The sequence below is a fragment of the Ictalurus furcatus genome, chromosome 7 (genome assembly GCF_023375685.1).
Source record: "Ictalurus furcatus strain D&B chromosome 7, Billie_1.0, whole genome shotgun sequence".
In the NCBI taxonomy this organism is placed as follows: domain Eukaryota; kingdom Metazoa; phylum Chordata; class Actinopteri; order Siluriformes; family Ictaluridae; genus Ictalurus; species Ictalurus furcatus.
Genome location: NC_071261.1, coordinates 26,444,645 through 26,462,298, shown reverse-complemented (window position 1 = coordinate 26,462,298; position 17,654 = coordinate 26,444,645). Strand labels below are relative to the sequence as shown.

The 17,654-nt window shown below is 37.0% G+C and overlaps 1 protein-coding gene across 1 annotated transcript; it reads right to left on the bottom strand.

Moving 5' to 3' along the window:
* Positions 1 to 468: 468 nt before the first annotated feature.
* Positions 469 to 14,117, bottom strand: LOC128610716 (protein mono-ADP-ribosyltransferase PARP14). The gene is made up of 18 exons (XM_053630133.1): positions 13,874 to 14,117; positions 13,545 to 13,678; positions 11,834 to 13,327; positions 11,459 to 11,692; positions 11,127 to 11,351; positions 10,426 to 10,483; positions 10,176 to 10,319; positions 10,016 to 10,075; positions 7,595 to 7,771; positions 6,222 to 6,404; positions 5,654 to 6,018; positions 5,234 to 5,471; positions 5,005 to 5,141; positions 4,654 to 4,831; positions 1,533 to 4,542; positions 1,157 to 1,280; positions 928 to 1,005; positions 469 to 702 (listed from the first exon to the last, which is right to left on the bottom strand). Exons 1-15 carry the CDS (start codon positions 14,043 to 14,045, stop codon positions 4,256 to 4,258), a joined length of 4,086 nt encoding a protein of 1,361 aa, XP_053486108.1. The 5' UTR covers positions 14,046 to 14,117; the 3' UTR covers positions 469 to 702; positions 928 to 1,005; positions 1,157 to 1,280; positions 1,533 to 4,255.
* Positions 14,118 to 17,654: the final 3,537 nt, after the last annotated feature.

Genomic DNA, 17,654 nt, shown 5'->3' with positions numbered 1-17,654 from the left:
CTCACCTGCATTATAAAATTCACCTTTCAGATTCTTGCTACAGGTCACTAATATAATAATTCTGCCACTTGAAACACCTAACCCTAACCCCCAACTTGAAACACCTAACCCTTATATATATAAGCCAAAGTCATAAGCCAACTAGATGCAAACTTCTGATTCCGTATGAAATATTTGTTCATACATAATAGGATCTAAGACAACCAGATTAAAAGTGGGAGCAAAATGTGACAAAATTATAGATTAAAAATTAAGATATATCTGTAGACTTTAATTTAATTTATTTGACAATGTCAGATCACTTTAAAGGAACTTCTACAGGAGGGGTTGCATGTCTTACAGAGATGCTCATTGTTTATATTTGTGTCTGATCCAGTTATATTTATCTGACTCACTGGCAAAGCAACTAAAGCATGAATATGAAGCTGTGAATAACAGACAGTATAGAATGATTTTTTGAAAACACTTTATTAGTAATATTCATGAAATGTTCCTAAATTGTTGCAATTAAAAATAGAAATCTGTTGGTTTTATTAGATACAGACGATTGTATAAAAATACTCTGTGAGCACTTAGATAATTACTCATATGATGAGTAAAGAAACACGGAGGATGTTAAGACGTTTTTGCATCTTCAGCTCTTCTTTCTTTTCTTGTTCAGCCATCTTCAATGCAGTAGCATTTTATGGTGCCAGGTTCCTTCTGCAGGGAGGAAGAGAAAGATGGTAATGTTAATGTTAGTTGATAACTCACAGTTTAAGGAAGTTAGGCTAGATTTATGAGACGCAAACCAGATTAAATTCAGTCCTATCAATTTGCATCAAATACAATGTTGTGTGTTATTAAAATTACTAATGAGTACTAGTGAAACATTCATGTGTATAGGTGAGAGTAATATGAGAGGAAAATCTGTAATGTGAAACTTACTTTTTGAGGGCCTTCTGAACCCATGCGTCTTTGGGGTTGAGGCACAATGTAAATACTTTACGGAATTTTATTGTAGCGCTGCAAGTACAAGACATGTTGTTATTCTCTCTCTCTCTCTCTCTCTCTCTCTCTCTCTATATATATATATATATATTCTGCAGCTATTATTGCAAAGTGTTAAAATGAATTGGGGAAAAAATTTTTTTATAATAATTTCATTTATACTTACATTACTTCTGTATCTTTGCAGTGAGGACCAGGTTGAAAAATCTCCAGCGTCACAATTCTATTATCAGCGATTTCTTTATCCACTGTTTCTGTACACCGACATCGGTGCTGTATGGGTGGAAGTCCTGCTGAAGAAGACAAATTTTATCAGTAAAGTGCACAACTTCTCTGATAAAGATGTGAATAACCTTAACCTTAAAAACATTTTTCTATTGCACTGATAAGAAAGATGCATTTAGTAACTATGTACAAGTTGTCACGTTAATGAAATAAACTTAAATGCATGATATTTTATTACATATTTTATGGCTTCTTAAGAAACCAGTAATTTATCCAGCTCTGTAAAGAAAAGTAAATATTCAACAAAATGTACTTACCTTCCGTAATTACCAAGAGAGCACAAGTTAAAAAAGAGATAGCTAGAGCTGAGGGTTTCATTATTTTTTAATTAAAATAAAATAAATTAAAAAGAGAAATTCAGGAGACCTCTTGTGTCAAGTGCTTCAGGAGTTCTCAGATAAGAAGCTGATCCTAGGGCTCTTTTATAGCCCTCCTGCTTCCAGTGAAAGTGAGAGATTGCATAACAGACATCCTCCACATGAAATGAAATGCTTTTCCAGTAATGTTAACTCATTTTCCTCCATAATGCAGATTCATCCTTCTCCTCAAGCACAGGACTGTAGGACAGGTTTAAGCATGCAATGATACAATGAGCAATTTATCTCTCTGTGTGGTTCAGCTGGAGGTCAGCTCCGATGTCACACTACCGTAAAGAGAGTGTTGCTGGGGGTTGCTTACTATAAGAGAATTTCTTCTTAAATCACTTTTACTGTAGAGACTGGTCCTTCTATCTGGTCCTGACTTGCTAAACCAAAACAAAGATAATCAGCCAAAGTAGAATAGTTTATTTGGATAAACATGAGCTTTGATCACTCACTGTACACCTACAAGACAAGCGTGTTTAATAAAGTGACCAGTAAGATGTGACGAGTGACAGTGAACAAAAATGTATTCTTAAGTACTCAAGACATGGTGAATACAATTGATACAAAAAAGTAAAAGTTATGGACTACACATTGTATATCGAACATCCGGCACTGTGCAGATAAGTAGATAGATACACTGATCAGCCATAACATTAAAACCTCGTGCCTAATATTTTGTAGGTCCCCATTGTGCTGCCAAAACAACTCTGACCCGTCGAGGCATGGACTCCACAAGACTTCTGAAGGTGTGCTGTGGTATCTGGCACCACGAGTTTAGCAGCAGATCCTTTAAGCCCTGTAAGTTGTGTGATTAGGCCTCCATGGATCAGAATTGTTTGTCCAGCACATCCCACAGATGCTCGATCAGATTGAAATCTGGGGAATTTGGAGGCCAAGTCAACACCTTGAACCTTTGTCATATTCCCCAAACCATTCCTGAACAATTTTGCAATGTGGCAGAGCACATTATCTTGCTAAAAGAGGCCACTGCTATTAGGGAATATCAATGCCATAAAGGGGTGTACTTGGTCTGCAAAAATGTTTAGGTAGTTGGTATGTGTCAAAGTAACATCCACATGAATGCCAATATCCAAGGTTTCACAGCAGAACATTACCCAGAGCATCACACTTCCTCCGCCCGCTTGACTTCTTCCCATAGTGCATCCTGGTGCCATCACTTCCCCAGGTAAATGATGCACATGCACAGGGCCATCCAAATTATGTAAAAGAAAACATGTTTCATCAGACCAGGACACTGTCTTCCACTGCTCCATGGTCCAGTTCTTTCAGCGGTGGACAGGGGTTAGCGTGGGCACGCTGACTGATCTGCAGCTACGCAGCCCCATATGCAGCAAGCTGTGATGCACTGTGTGTTCTGACACCTTTCAATCATAGCCAGTGTTAACTTTTCAGCAATTTGTGAGACAGTATCTCCACTGTGGGATCTGAGCAGACAGGAGGGAGGAAAAGATCAGGGTGGCTAGTAAACATAATGGTTTTAATCAGATTCTAAAGGCAGAAAAAAAGAAAATCAGCCCAATCGTGCTGTACAAGCCCACCAATTTCTCTCAGTTTCTTACCAATATAATATTTGTGACTAATTCACAATGTTGTCTATTAGCACATAACTTATTCAGGTTATTTATCTTGTGTTTTTTGTATGTAAAAAGTAAAGCGATCAAATTATATCACAGAGCAGAATCTTATATTTCTTAATATTGTGTAATCATAAGGAAGAAAAAAAAAAAACCCAAACAAACAAAAACACACCAAATCCTTCCTTTGTACAATGTATGATAATGTTATATACAAGAATTTTAAAAAGTTTTACTAGTGAATAATCATATACATTGTTGGCTGAACAAACTGAAACCTACTTCAGTGAAACATTCCAACTAAGCTCTTGTCTGAACATGCTTTTTTTTTGGTTTTTTGTTCACACCTACATATAGGTTCCCAAGTAATTGCTTAATATCAATCTGACGCAAATCTTGTAGGTATAGAAATGAGACATGTGGGGGCAGTTCCAATGAAAATGGGTGAAATATCTCATCAAATAATTGTTGTTAATTCTGAATGGATATTGAGACACAAAGTTTGCCCTACAGAATTGGCATGGGAATAATTTTTGGTAAGAACTGTAGCAATCATTGTATTATATAAAACTATAGTTCTAGGTACTTCTTCCCAGAATTATACAGATAAACTAAAAAAGAAATAGGAAATACACATATATGCGACTTATGTGACATAAACACACATATTTAAGATGTAATTCATAACAGATTGGCTTCCAATGTTTAAGAAAATTAGTTATTTATACTGTGACCCCAGAAGTTTAATATTAACTCCTGCATTGCTCTGTTGATGCTGACCAAATGAAAATGATTGGGGTTTATCGTGTCCATTTAAATATTCTAGAGCTAATGGACAAATTATGGGGACACAGACATACGGTGACAAATTGTCAGGATTTGACAGGCATACAATTAATCCCAAGTATTGCTCTCAGCCCAGCTGGTAATAGACAAAAATATGCTCTATGGGATTACTTTTTAAACCTGGCATACTCCCGGTGATTGGCTTTTGAGTGTTTTTTAGTGATCAAGTCCTCATCATTTGAATGTGATGAGGTAGTCTGGGTAGGCCTGGCAGTCATGAAACACCACAAACATGCTGGGTTTGTTCACGTTGTCAACCACACTGTCAAATCTGTCATTAGGATCCTGTGACGAGCGAGGAGGTGGAACCATCATGCCACTTTTCCCCTGGGTGTAATGACCTGTCAGAACAAGTGTCACAAACATGAGCTGTGTCCCATCTGCTGAAGGTACAGAGTACGTGGGATTAGCTGAGTAGCTGGCATCCACAGCAAAGTATGTCCCGAGTCCATACACCGTTGCTAAAGAGAAAGAAAAAAAAGCTCAATTTTAGTCCACTAATTTAACTTGAAAATTTTTGAAACCATATAAATGAGTGATGAATTTTGGTCAAGTAGTCAATTAACCATTACCATTTTGTCCAGCAAATCTGCGGTTAAAGTTACTGCGCTGTATAGAAGCGCAGGCGTCAGCTGTGGTCCCATGGTATAGGACTCTCTCCCCTGCCCCAACTGTCCCGTTTGTATCTTGCAACTCTTTCTTACGAACTTCGTAGGCCCGGCGCAAATTCACATTTTGAATCCGCTCAATCTGTGGAAAAAAAAAGTATAAGAGTTGTTTTTACCGATTGCTTACTTCTGGTGTACAATTTATATTGTATCAACACCCTCTTTTCTCTCTCTCTCTCTCTCTCTCTCTCTGTAATTTCTTAACAGCTACATTCCTATTAGTTCATTCATTTATATTCAGTCTATGCAACACACCTTGACGACTGCTTTTGCGACTGTTCTCTTGAAGTCACTTTTCACTCTTTCGTACTCTTTTGTACTGGATTGCAGAGGAACCACCTTTAGAACCTCCCCTGTGGTCATGCTGTCACAGTAAAGTGGAAAAACGAAATCTGAGTCACAGAAATAAACCAATAAGAGTAAATTAAATCAGTTATTTTTTTCTAGTTTGATTAATTAATTGAACAATCAAGTGTCCTTGCACCTGACAAGTTCTCCAGTCGTTTGATTTTTGTCACAGTTCTAGATGTGATTGCTGTGGCTTTCATCTTTGTCAGATTTACTGTCCATTTTTGTGCTTGTGCATCCAGTATCCCTCCACCAACATTCCTGTTTTCCAGCTGATGATGAGCCTCTTTAGGTAACCTCTCCCAGATTCCTCTTGATCCCAAAATGCACCAGCTGACACGGGAAAAAATGGAGTCCTGCTCTTTCTCTCTCACCTACAATGACAGAAATCTGCATGTTTACACAGTTATCAGGCCTTCCATAAATTGAGCAGACTGAATATCACTTGAATAGCATTGTGTCCTGCTGAACTTCTTTTTTACTGCTTGACAATTAAATAGAGCCACAAATATTGGAAATATTTTATTACACGATTCCACTCAAATCTTCTACATACCTGCCTGACAAGAGCCCCTCGGATCAGTTGCGTGAATTCATTTACCCCTTTTGTAAGTCCACTAACTTCCAACCCATCAGGGCCACGTTCGCTTATCTGAACACCCAGTGAAGTCACATTTTTGATATCATCAAAATCAACTGAAGTTAAGTTTTTAAGTTCCTCTTGTGAAACAAAATGAGAAGAGCAGTGTCTTTTATATGCTCGATGAAGCTCTTGACAGGCCCTTGAGACCTCATCATTAGTTAACCCCACTACAAGAAATTCAGCTGTGACATGCTGGTCTGGAAGAGACTGAATAAGAGAGCTAAGGTCTAGGGTCAAAGAAGATGGAGCAGCTCTGTGAGGTGTGAACAGCAAAGGAGCTGGTAAAGACAAAAGAAAGACAGTGATCAGACAAAGGCAGTGAACTTGCAGGTCTTACTGTGCATTTGTTCATTGTATTCTGTGCACGCTATGACAGTTATGAAATGATGGACGGTGCTGTGGACACAGACATGTTTACTCTCAAGTTAAGTCTTATAATAATTGATGTAAGAATTGTAGTAACAGATATGTATTTTCTCACCTGTCATCTGGGTAAATCTGCCAAAGATCTGCTGTGCCATAGCTTTAAACTCCAAAAAAACATGGATTTTCATCAGAACAATGTGAATTTTTTTAATGGTGTTGAGGTTAGCTTGCATTGTAGCATCCTTCACACCCTGGAGAATAGCCTGGGCCACCAAACGGGCATCTAAGCCTCCTTTACCTACACGGCCCACAGGGTTAATTATTTTCAGCATTTCAGCAATTAATTACACTTTACTTTCACTACAAAGTGTTTCTGAGGCTGTAAGAGGTGAAATATATATATATATATATCTATATATCTATATATATATATATATATATATATATCTATATATATATATATATATATATATATATATATATATATATATATGTTTTAAATATTTTACATATTGTATAACGTTTTGTAAAAAAACTGAAATCACATTTACATAAGTATTCAGACATTATCCAATACTATGTCTTGGCAAGGATTACAGCATTAAATTGTCTTGTATGTGATGCTACAATCTTAATGCATCAGGGATTTTCTCCCATTCCTTTCTGCAGAACCTGCCTGGTTGGACTGGAGGTGCCATTATTTTCATGTCTCTCTAGACATATTTGATTAGGTTTGTTCATTTACCGACATGTCCCAAAGCCACTCCAAAATTGTACTGGATGTGTGTGTTGGGTCATTGTCAAGTCCTGTCGACTCTTTCATTAAGCTGATGTTTGTACTTTGATCTATTCATCTGTAAGTTTGATCCAGACAAGCCTCCCAGGCTCTGCTGGTGAAAAACCTTGATGTTTCCAACATCAAGCCTGACTAAAGAGATGGAACTGGCCAACTGCTGAACAGTGCCTGGTTTTCTCCAAATATAATACTTAATATAACACACTTTCATGCCATCATGGGCCTTTTACGAACAAATGGTTTGTCCCATCTTGGTTCTCCTCAGGTTCTTGTCCACCTTCCTGACTACAGCTCTTCTCCCCTGTTTGCACTATTAGCACTATGCAGACTATGGAAGACACGGTTTTGTTTATTACCTTTTAAGCTGCATTTTTCTGTACCCTTCCCCAGATCTGTTCCTAAATACAATCCTGACTCTGGTTACAGACAATTCCTTTGACCTCATTAGCTTGTTTTTTGATTGGAAATCAACTGAATTTACCCCAGGGAAATTTTAATCACAGTACATTATTGGTCATAAAAAAAATCTCAAGGATGATAGAAATTAAAGAAAATGGGATGCATGCTACCTGAACAGATATTTGTGTGTCCTACAAATGTGTCTCAAGACTTGTGTAAATGTGATATTCAAGTTTTGTTCATTTTTAATATATTTCCTATATAAATGAAGATTTATACACACAAATACTGACCAGCACAGATTGCAGGAATGGCCACTGACTGGTAGCCATTTTGCTCACAATCGAGCAGGATCTTATGCGCCAGTTTTTTAATAATGTTTGTATCCTTTTCTCCACACACATGCATAATCGCCTTGCAGGGGAAACCTCCAGGCTGAGTGATATGGATTTCTCCTTTATTTACCTGCACTAGAATTAGGGAAAAAATATGTGAAGGGTAAACTCTTGCCTCTTTTTATCTGCATTAGAGTTCAGGAAAAAGTACTCAGACACACTGAACTGTACTGCTCCTGTACTGGAGCCACCAGCACCACTTTGGTAAAATCAGCCAAATTTCTTAAAACACACACAACAGTCCTTGAAGCATGTGAAAAGTACAGAGGGGATGGTGCATGTAAGGCCAGAAGGAGACAAATCAAGGTTTCATTACTGATTTAATTTAACAGACATCAAAGCAAAAAGCCAGACACAGTCTGAAGAATGGCATCAAGACTCCCAAAACACCTAGAGCCTGAATTTGGAGCTAATTTTGTCAACAACTCTGACAGGGACACCTTAGCAATTACTGCACTCGCTATATCTACTGATGAGTATACAGTTACTAAGCTGTTGGACTCATTTGCATTCCTTGATTACTGGAAAAGAATACCTCTGTAAAAATCCGATTCAACCATGTTAGCTCAGCATTTTTAAAAATACATCATCCTTTCCAAGTGTGTACATTCGGTATTCTGAGAAGTAATAAAACAATCTTAAGATCTTAGGCTGTTAGGCTGGGTGATCACACTTCTTCCCCACACTCACTCTTTACACAGGATGTCCACATGTCTGTAAAATATCTGTACTGTTCGACACCATGATTATGTCACCAGGTATGACTCAAACACCATTATCAAGTTTTTTTTTGACAACACATCTATAGTAGGAAGCTTAGAGAGTGAAGGTGAAACTCAACACAAAAATCATGCACTTACAACAATCTCTCCCTTAATGTCAACAAAACCAATGGAATACCCTAAAGATTGCACTTCCCAAAACATGTCTCACCCTTACTAGATAATCTCACCTAGATACTGTTCACTTTCTGTTGACTTTTTGTCCAAAAGAACTGCTGCTGTAATCATAAAGACTGGTCTGTGCTCATTTTCGCCTATTCACAATATGCTCATATTAAACATTCTTTCAACACATTTAGTACGGTTTGCCTTTATAGTCTAGAGTTGTAGAGGAGTAATGATTTATAATCAAACTATCTCTTGTATCACCCAGAAGAGAATGGGTTTCCTTATGGGTCTGGTTCCTCTCAAGATTTCTTCCTCATGTCATCTCTGGGAGATTGTCCTTGCCCCTGTTGACTCTGGCTTGCTCATTAGGGATCTAAATATAAATCTACATCCAGATTTCTATAAAACTGCTTTGTGACAGTGTCTGTTGTTAAGTAGACACTGTCTATTCTGATTCTCTCTGTCTTGTCTCTCACATTTTCAATATCGGTTAGGATTGTATAAATCATGTATTATGGTCCAGCCATAGGCAGCTTAATTCTATATGGGTGAGTTAATCTTGAAAAGATAACATATCACACCTGCTCAACAAGATGCAAGTGGTCAAAACGTCCACTTTCTAAAGAAACTGAAGAAAGTTAATCTGACCCCCACCCTATAGCTCCACACCAACTAGTACATGGTAACCAGTGGTATTAAAATTTATTACAGTTTATTAAAGCACCACTGTTATTGACTACAGAGATCTACAAAGGGAGGTGAAAACAGACCACTTCATTACCAGAGCTGTGTTCCGTTCCATACAGGACATCCATAATCACAGATGATTGAAGAAAGCCAACAGTATCATCTCAGATTAGACACACTGCAACCACAGTCTCTAATATCTGGGAAACAATACTAGAGGGTACAGAACCCAAACCACAAGACTAAGAAACAGCTTCTAGCATCATGCTGCAAACTAGTTAGACCTGTAACACTAGTAGATCTGTAGACTCTGACACCCACGCACACACCCACCCACCCACACACACACACACACCCAAGTGTTGGCACAACAGTAAGTGACTCTTTGCCTTCGTTTCCACTGTTTACACATTCCACTGCCCTTTATCTATATTATTTATATTTATTATATTACTTTTATTACCTCGCACACAGTTAAAAATGACCTTCATAATGTGACCTATTGTAAATTACAAGGCTAATTTGCACTCTTTGCTCACTGTAAAATTTTGTTTTACTGATTCTGTGAACTGATTTTTTTATGTTACTTGTTTTATACCCCTGAGAACAGCTTAAACATGTTTCATCACATTGTACAATTATTTATATGTATATTGACAAGAACCTTGAATTAGAAAGCAACATTTGCATAAACCAATCTGAGTATTGCTTGGGTTTTTGTTGTTGATGTTTTTGTTTTTACCTCCTGTTATAGCAGCTCTGACTTGCGGTCCAGCAATCGTAAGGATGTCACTGCACACATCTGAAAAACAGACATTTCATAATTAAGCAGGATTTTCGCCCTTTCATAGAAAAAGAACAGAACAAAACGGATGCATGCAGTGTTCAGGATAAAACAGCACCTGTCTGTAAGTCATTAAAGTCTGTGGTGTTTACAATGACATCTGTCGTCTCATTGCTGATGTCTCCAAATATCAGATGGACCTGACATCTGGCCACTGGGATGGTAATTTCATCAATTTCCGAGATTAGAGACTGAAAAGCAGCTGTTGGAGACCATGGAATATGCTTAAAAATAGTTCAAATGATGTAGTCAAATATGCACAAACATTATCCCTAATAATGAAAGAGATACTTAAAAAACACACTTACCCTGTCCTGTGTGATCCACCATTATTGAATTTAACCCAGTATTGACTGCCATGTTTATCTAATGTTGAAAATAACAGTGGGGGGGGAAACACTCTTAAATAATTGTTGTGACTTTAGTGCCACGTTGTGGTAGTTCTTAGTAAGTGCCTTCTAAGTTTTCTAAGTTTAGTTTTGTTTAGAAAGTTTAAAAAATACAACATGGGAGAGATTTGCAGAGAATTAGAGAGAATTACAATCCATCCATCCATAGATGGATGGATGGATGGAGAATTACAATATTGCACAGAATTATGGCAATATCAAAACCTTTAATTTATCACCGGAATTATTCAAATCTAACTTAAATAATTAGCCATAGTGTCAGAGCAGTAAGATTTTCAATTGAAAATTCAATTATGATATATTCATTCAATTATTGAATTATTAATATATTATTACATATTTATTCATTTGATTAGTAGGGTTTTGCAAGTAGTCATAATTTATACAGGGTTATAATTAGATACTATAATTAGAGATTATATTATGAGTCTTGTGGACAAATAATATGAGGAAAAACAGGAAGTTGACAAATGTGCAAATGTTAGTTAGTTGTTATAATGAGAGTATGCCCCATCATATAAATGTTACATGTATAATAAAACAAGTTCAAAACTAAATACATGTTATCTGTGTCAAATGGACAAATGATATTCTCTTACCTGTTCAGAATCTGGGTAATTAGGCATTATTACAATTCGTATGGTCCTGAGAGAACGAGCGGATCCAGCCTGGCCAAAAGTCCCAATCGCCCCTGTCAGGATATTAGTAGCATTTTGTACAGGTACAGCTAGTGCCACTCCGGGTCCAATTACTGGAAAAACAACTGAGCTCCATGCCTGCTGTTCACAAAGTGCCAGAGCACGTTCAAGTCCACAGCGTAATGCCTATAAAAATAATTAATGACAAGAGTGTCATATGCAGTGTCTTAAAGACTCACCAATTAGCACCACATTACAACTGACAGTCACTGAGACTTTTTCAGTCTTCTGACCTGTTCACTGCTGTGTGCATTTCCAGTCCAAGCTACACACTCAATAAAGAAAACCTTTCTGCACTGTAATGGAGTCCCATCTACCTCCAGCACATCTCCAGGAGTAATTCTGCATCTTCCTTTGGCAACATCGAAATTATTCTTAAATTGTTGCCCTGCTTTTTTTAACAAGGAATTCCCAACATTAGTTGAGGTCAAGTTTGTATTCAACATGGGGGCAACAAGTACATCAGCCTGTTGCAAAGAAATGATAAATGTTACTTTAATATTATCTGTCTGTATATATTATAATAGATAAAAATGTAAAAACAAACAAACAAAAACTACCAGATGATCTTTCTTTTTAAGGTTTTAATAATTAGTTATTAGTTTCACCTGCTGATCTTCAAGACCTCCAAATACAATTTCCAGGGCCACAGAGCAACCTGGATGTGAAACAGAAGCAGGTATGGCAGGTAGGCTGGCAAAGGTTGTGTTTCTGGCTGTTGCAGCACCTGTTTGGACATTATTTTTGAGTGATATCAAAACATGACAGGAACTCTGCAGTAATTCTCGTATATTTGAACCTTCCTCTTGAAAGAACTGCAGGACTCCGGGACCATCCACTGACGTTCTCTCCCATATAAGATGACTAAATGATGAATGCAGTTTCTTTTTCATATCAATTACTTTACACCGAGGTCCTGAGATGTGGACATGTGAGGATGTAGGTACTAGATTTACATCAGTTGCTGTCACACCTAGTAGTGGCAGAAGTTCAAAGAAATTATACACCATTTCTGCTAAAGGTAGAGGCACAGTGTCACTGTATTCCACATAGTTTTGCTTGTAGTCCTGTATAATATCTTTTAATTTATTGACTTCAGTGCTGTAGCCCACCAGTTGCACCTTCATTCTGGGGTAGGACCCTGGCCCTGGCTCGTAGCTAAGTTCCACTTTAGAAGTTCCATGATTAGCCTGTTGTAATGCGGGACTCAAAGCATTCTTCAAAGTATCTATTCCTGGTGACTCAGATTCAGCTTGCTCCAGCAGCACCGTCTCCACACACAGGTCTCTCTGTATTGCAGTTGCTGCTTCCTGAAGTGCGCCTGTGGACAAACTCAGCAGAACCAGATTTGAGCTGGAGCCTGTGACCTCAAGCAAAACTGGACTACAGAGATTCTGTTGAAATCGTGTCTGAAAGACCTGAATAGCACCACTAGATGACAAAAATGCTTGGAGGAGTTGAGATAGTGGGATTTTTTTCTCGTGAATTTGATTCAGCAACTCTTGAAGCTTTGTTGCTGCAGAATGGACTTGTTCTTCAGGACCCTTTAGGACAAGACAGCCAGGTCGCTCCTGTGTAATCTCGATCTTTGAAAATTCTGACTTTACCTGCTGTTCAAATGGCTCTTTCACAAGTGCATAACGTGTTTCAGACACAAGACATTCTTTACGGGCTTGCTGCCGCAACTGCAATGAATCTATAACCTTCAAAAACTTCTCCACTTCCTTCATTTTTCCAACAATCACAGATAAATCTTTTTCTTCATAGACTCCAATGTTTTGTGAGAATAGGGAAGAGTTTTTTTGTATAATCTCTAGCCTCTTAGGCTCCACCTCAAAATGGATGATGTAGCGATCCTGTAGGTCTGAGAACAATAAATCCACCTTTGCTTCCCACTTCTGCTGAACAACCTCATTTTGACCTGTCTGGACTGCTTCCCTCACTACCACTACTGTCTCAGTCACCATGTCTAACTTAAAGGAGCTTAGCAAAGATAAGAGCTGTTCCTCCAAATCTGACTTTGCGCTTGAATTGTCTTTCAGAAAGTGCAGTAAGTATGGGTCGAGTTTAAAAACTTTCTGCAGAGATGAATCCCCAGTGGCCTGGAAAACACAATGAATGCATTAAATAAGCATACCACTTTAATGTGAGCGACTACAGATATTTAAAGAAAGCATTTATTGCCTGTACTGTGACAAGTAGTTTTAAATGTTTCAAGTACATACATTTTCTGAAAACTCATTTTGCATTTCCTATAAATCAGAGTATGCAGTTCCTTTTTTTTTTCACCACATACATGTTAAGTGATGCAGCACCTACTTGTTGATCAGATGTGGTATGTGGTAGATCCTGTTTCTCTTCTTTAACGTCATGACGCTTTATCGATATGTGAATATTTTCTTGTCCATGGAGCTTTATTACATGATCAGTTTTGCTTAATACCCTGTCTTGTGCTGTAATAATAATAATAATAATAATAATAATAATAATAATAATAATAATAATAATGTTACACTACTTTCTTAAACACACTCTTGCATACATTATACAAAACTGAACTAGAACAGAAAAGTCTTGTAATAATAATAATAATAATAATAATAATAATAAATGTCTGAATTTTTGTGATTTTAATCATATTCACCGACCTGTTTTTTCCAAGAAGCTTATCTTGTAGGTGTTGTCTCCCACTTTTTCCACTTCTCCACACTCTCCTCCTCCAGACTGCCGCTTGATCTTAAAATAGTTTCTAATCTTCTTCAATTCTCCATCTGAGAGGTTGTTTCCCTCAAAAAGCACATCAAACTTATAGTTTGACATACTGAATGAAAATGTTATAACTCTTTGACTACACTTGTATGTTTCTCACAAACATCCTGTAATGGCAGCAACAGCAACCACTTTCACTTTCAGTCTCTTTCTTTTTTTCTCCGCCCCCACAGGAGGTTGTGGGTGATCTACACCCCTTATTGTAATAAGACACTTTTTGAACTTAACTTATAGCAAGTTAAAGTTAGATTATAGTTTAGAAGTTTTTATTTCTACACTCTAAAGGGAGTAAAGTTCACGTTTCATTGACACTTTAAAAATTATCTTGTATCTCTACAGTAATTACTGACTGGTGAGTTACCAGGATGATTCTGTAATTAATATCTACAACATTTTTCTGTAATGTTTGTTCACAGTAAAGGCATACTGAATTGCATTGTTATACAGAACAAAACTGTTTTTTTTGTTTTTTTTTAAATAGGTGAGGGAGCAATAACCTATATTACTGTAAAAACAAATGTGGCAAATTTACAGTTATACCGTTGTTTTAATGCTTTTATTCCTAAATATGAACTTAAAACACCTTTGCTTTACAAAAATCTAATCTAAAAATGTGTTTCAAGAGTAATGTGCTTTCCATCAAATTATGTGGAATGTGGAAATGAACAAATGACAAATGAACAAGTTGCTATAATGAACTATGAGCACAATACGATCAGAATCAGGCACATCCCTGAATGACCCACACACACACACACACACACACACACACACACACACACACACACAAAGCAAGCTTGTGGTTTTCTATTTAAAATATTATGTTTGCTAGCTAAGGGTATATTAGGGTAATTTTTGCACTTATCATTCTCTACTTAAAGAAAAAGCTCTTCTTTATTATTATTATTATTATTATTATTATTATTATTATTATTATTATTAAATAAATCAAACCTTTTGATTTGGGTAGATCATCATCATCATCATCATCTCTATTGATACAGCACCATTCATACAAAAAGCAATTCAAAGTGCTTTACAAAAGATCATAATTTTCAAAACAGTAAAGGATAAATGGCAAAGAATATAGGATTTAATACAAGAAAAGCTTAAATATGTCAAGTGTGTGTGAGAGTGAGTGAGTGACTGAGTGAGTGAGTGAGTGAGAGAGAGAGAGAGAGATTTTAAGTAGCTTTATTACCATGGGGAAAAAGTTTACATTTCCAAAGCATTGGTAATATTAAGTTACAGGCATAAACAATTTCACACATTCACACAGAATTGAATAAATAATAATAATAAAAAAGCAATACGAAGAAGAAAAAGAGGAAGAAGAAAAGAAGAAGAAGAAGAAGAAGAAGAAGAAGAAGAGGAAGTCTCCATTACTAAAGAAAAGGCATTTCGAAGCTCATTTAAAGTTTGCTACAACTCATTTGGACAAGCCTATGAAATACTGGGAGAGTGTAGTCTGGTCAGACGAGAGCAAAATTAAACTTTTTGGCTGTCATACTACACACCATGTTTGAGAAGAAATGGCACTGCACATCACCCTTAAAACACTACACCAACAGTGAAGTTTGGAGGTGGAAGCATCATGGTGTCGGGCTGTTTTTCATCGCATAGTACTGGCAGACTTCATATAATTGAAGGAATGATGAATAGAGGATTTACCAGAAGATACTTGAGAAGAATCTGCTGCCATCCACCAGGATGATGAAGATGAGACGTGGGTGGACGTTCCAGCAGGACAACAATCCAAAGCATACAGCAAAGGAAACTCTCAGTTGGTTTCAGAGAATAAAAATCAAGGTGTTAGAATGGCCCAGTCAATCACCTGACTCGAATCCAATTGAACAAGATTTAAAGACAATATGTTTAGAAGAATGGGCCAAAATCACACCTGAATACTGCGGCCCATTCATTTATTCATACAGGAAGCATATTGAAGTTGTCATTACAAACAAAGGCTTCTCCACGAAGTATTAAATAAATTTCAGTTAGCGTGCTCAATACATTTTTCCTGTGCCATTCCTCTTCATTACACATAACTTTATTTATGGACTTTAATGTTTGGATTTCTTTATATGTGTGGATTTCTTGAGTTAATACCAAAGTCTGACGAAAATTTCATGTGAATATTGGACATGAATATTGGAAATATATTTACTGAAAAAAATGTTTAGGCATTCAATACTTAATTCCCCCACTGTATGAATTTCTAAAATTTACCAGAAAACTAAAATATTTCTTTTTATTCTCACCATTTTATAGATGATTAAATCTATGTGGTGAAAATTCATTCAGTCGTAAGTACAGGAGAGATGATCAGTGGTACTGAATTTCCACTTCTTTCATTTAAATCAGGACAGAAGTAAGGATAGAGTTGGTCAGTGAAAGACTGACCAGTGAAAGAGTAGATATGAGAGTTGGACTTCACATCATAAAAGGAGACCAGACCCTCCTCATAATCCACAAACACCCCTACCTTCTCCACTTTCTCTCTTAGTGTGAGGAGGACATCGGGACCAGCACAAGCACAGTACTCATTCTCATTCCTCAGTTTCACAGTCCAGAATCCATCCTGAGGACGCCATGTAATCTTCTCCTTCCTGTTAATGTTCTCTCTCACGACTCCAAGATTCCACTTAGTTTTCCCGCTGACCTGCACCTCATAATAAAATCTCCTTGAAGAGAAACTCCGCTTTCCCACAACATCAACATAATCGGCAAACCTCTGTGGTGTATCAGGCCGATCCTGCCACTGGTCTCCAGCCATCACTTCTTTTCCATCAGGAGACACTCTGAGTTCAGGATGAGCTTTATCAGGATCCAGAGTCACATCCACTGAGAGAAACACACAGAGTGAGATGTGAGTTTGCCGGTAAAAAATATTAAATCATCATCAGTTGATCAGATTCATTAGGATTTATGAGAGGATTTGTAGAAGAAAAATTTTTAAATGATCTCCTTCAAAAAGAGAAATCTTGTACACTTGATGGTAGGAGCCTGTCAATGATGAGAAATATACAATGTTTTCCTTCTGAAACTTTAGTGATTTATTTCTGTTTCTGCTTTCGTGTGTAAATACTAAAATTAGCCGCATTCGTTAGTAAGCGAGCTAACGTTGTGCTAACCACTGTGTGTAAATGATAAAATTAGCCGTGTTTGATAGTAAGCGAACTAACGTTATGCTAACCGCTGTATGTAAATGCTAAAATTAGCCACGTTTGATAGTAAGTGAGCTAACGTTATGCTAACCGCCGTGTGTAAATAGTAAACTTAGACTCAGATTTCACACTCCATGCTCCATATAGTCAGTTATTATGAAATAAAGAGGGGTAACATATTTTGGTAGCTATAAATTCTGACATGTCAGATTCAGTGACCCTAGCCTAGTGTATCATATCTCAGAGTAATATGCATTTGTAAAGAACAAACTATAGGATCTTCAACATTATTGGGTAATTACTGTAAATAGTTATAAGAATAAAGATAAGCCTACATGTATGGGACAATCAGAATATGTTGTACAAAACAACAAATGCTACTGTAAAACATCTTCTCATAACAAAACCATTCATAGTAGTAACACATTAGCAGCTTTAATGTTTTATTTCTTCTCTATACAAGCATTTGCGATGCTCGTGACAATATCTAACT

Bases quoted from the DNA above. Each gene is read 5' to 3' on its own strand.
- LOC128610716 (XM_053630133.1), bottom strand. From the start codon at position 14,045: ATGTCAAACTATAAGTTTGATGTGCTTTTTGAGGGAAACAACCTCTCA. The intron at 10,484-11,126 runs GTAAGAGAATAT...TTTCAACATTAG, and splicing joins ATTACCCAGATTCTGAACAG to ATAAACATGGCAGTCAATAC. The intron at 6,405-7,594 runs GTCAGTATTTGT...TGGGCCGTGTAG, and splicing joins CATTCCTGCAATCTGTGCTG to GTAAAGGAGGCTTAGATGCC.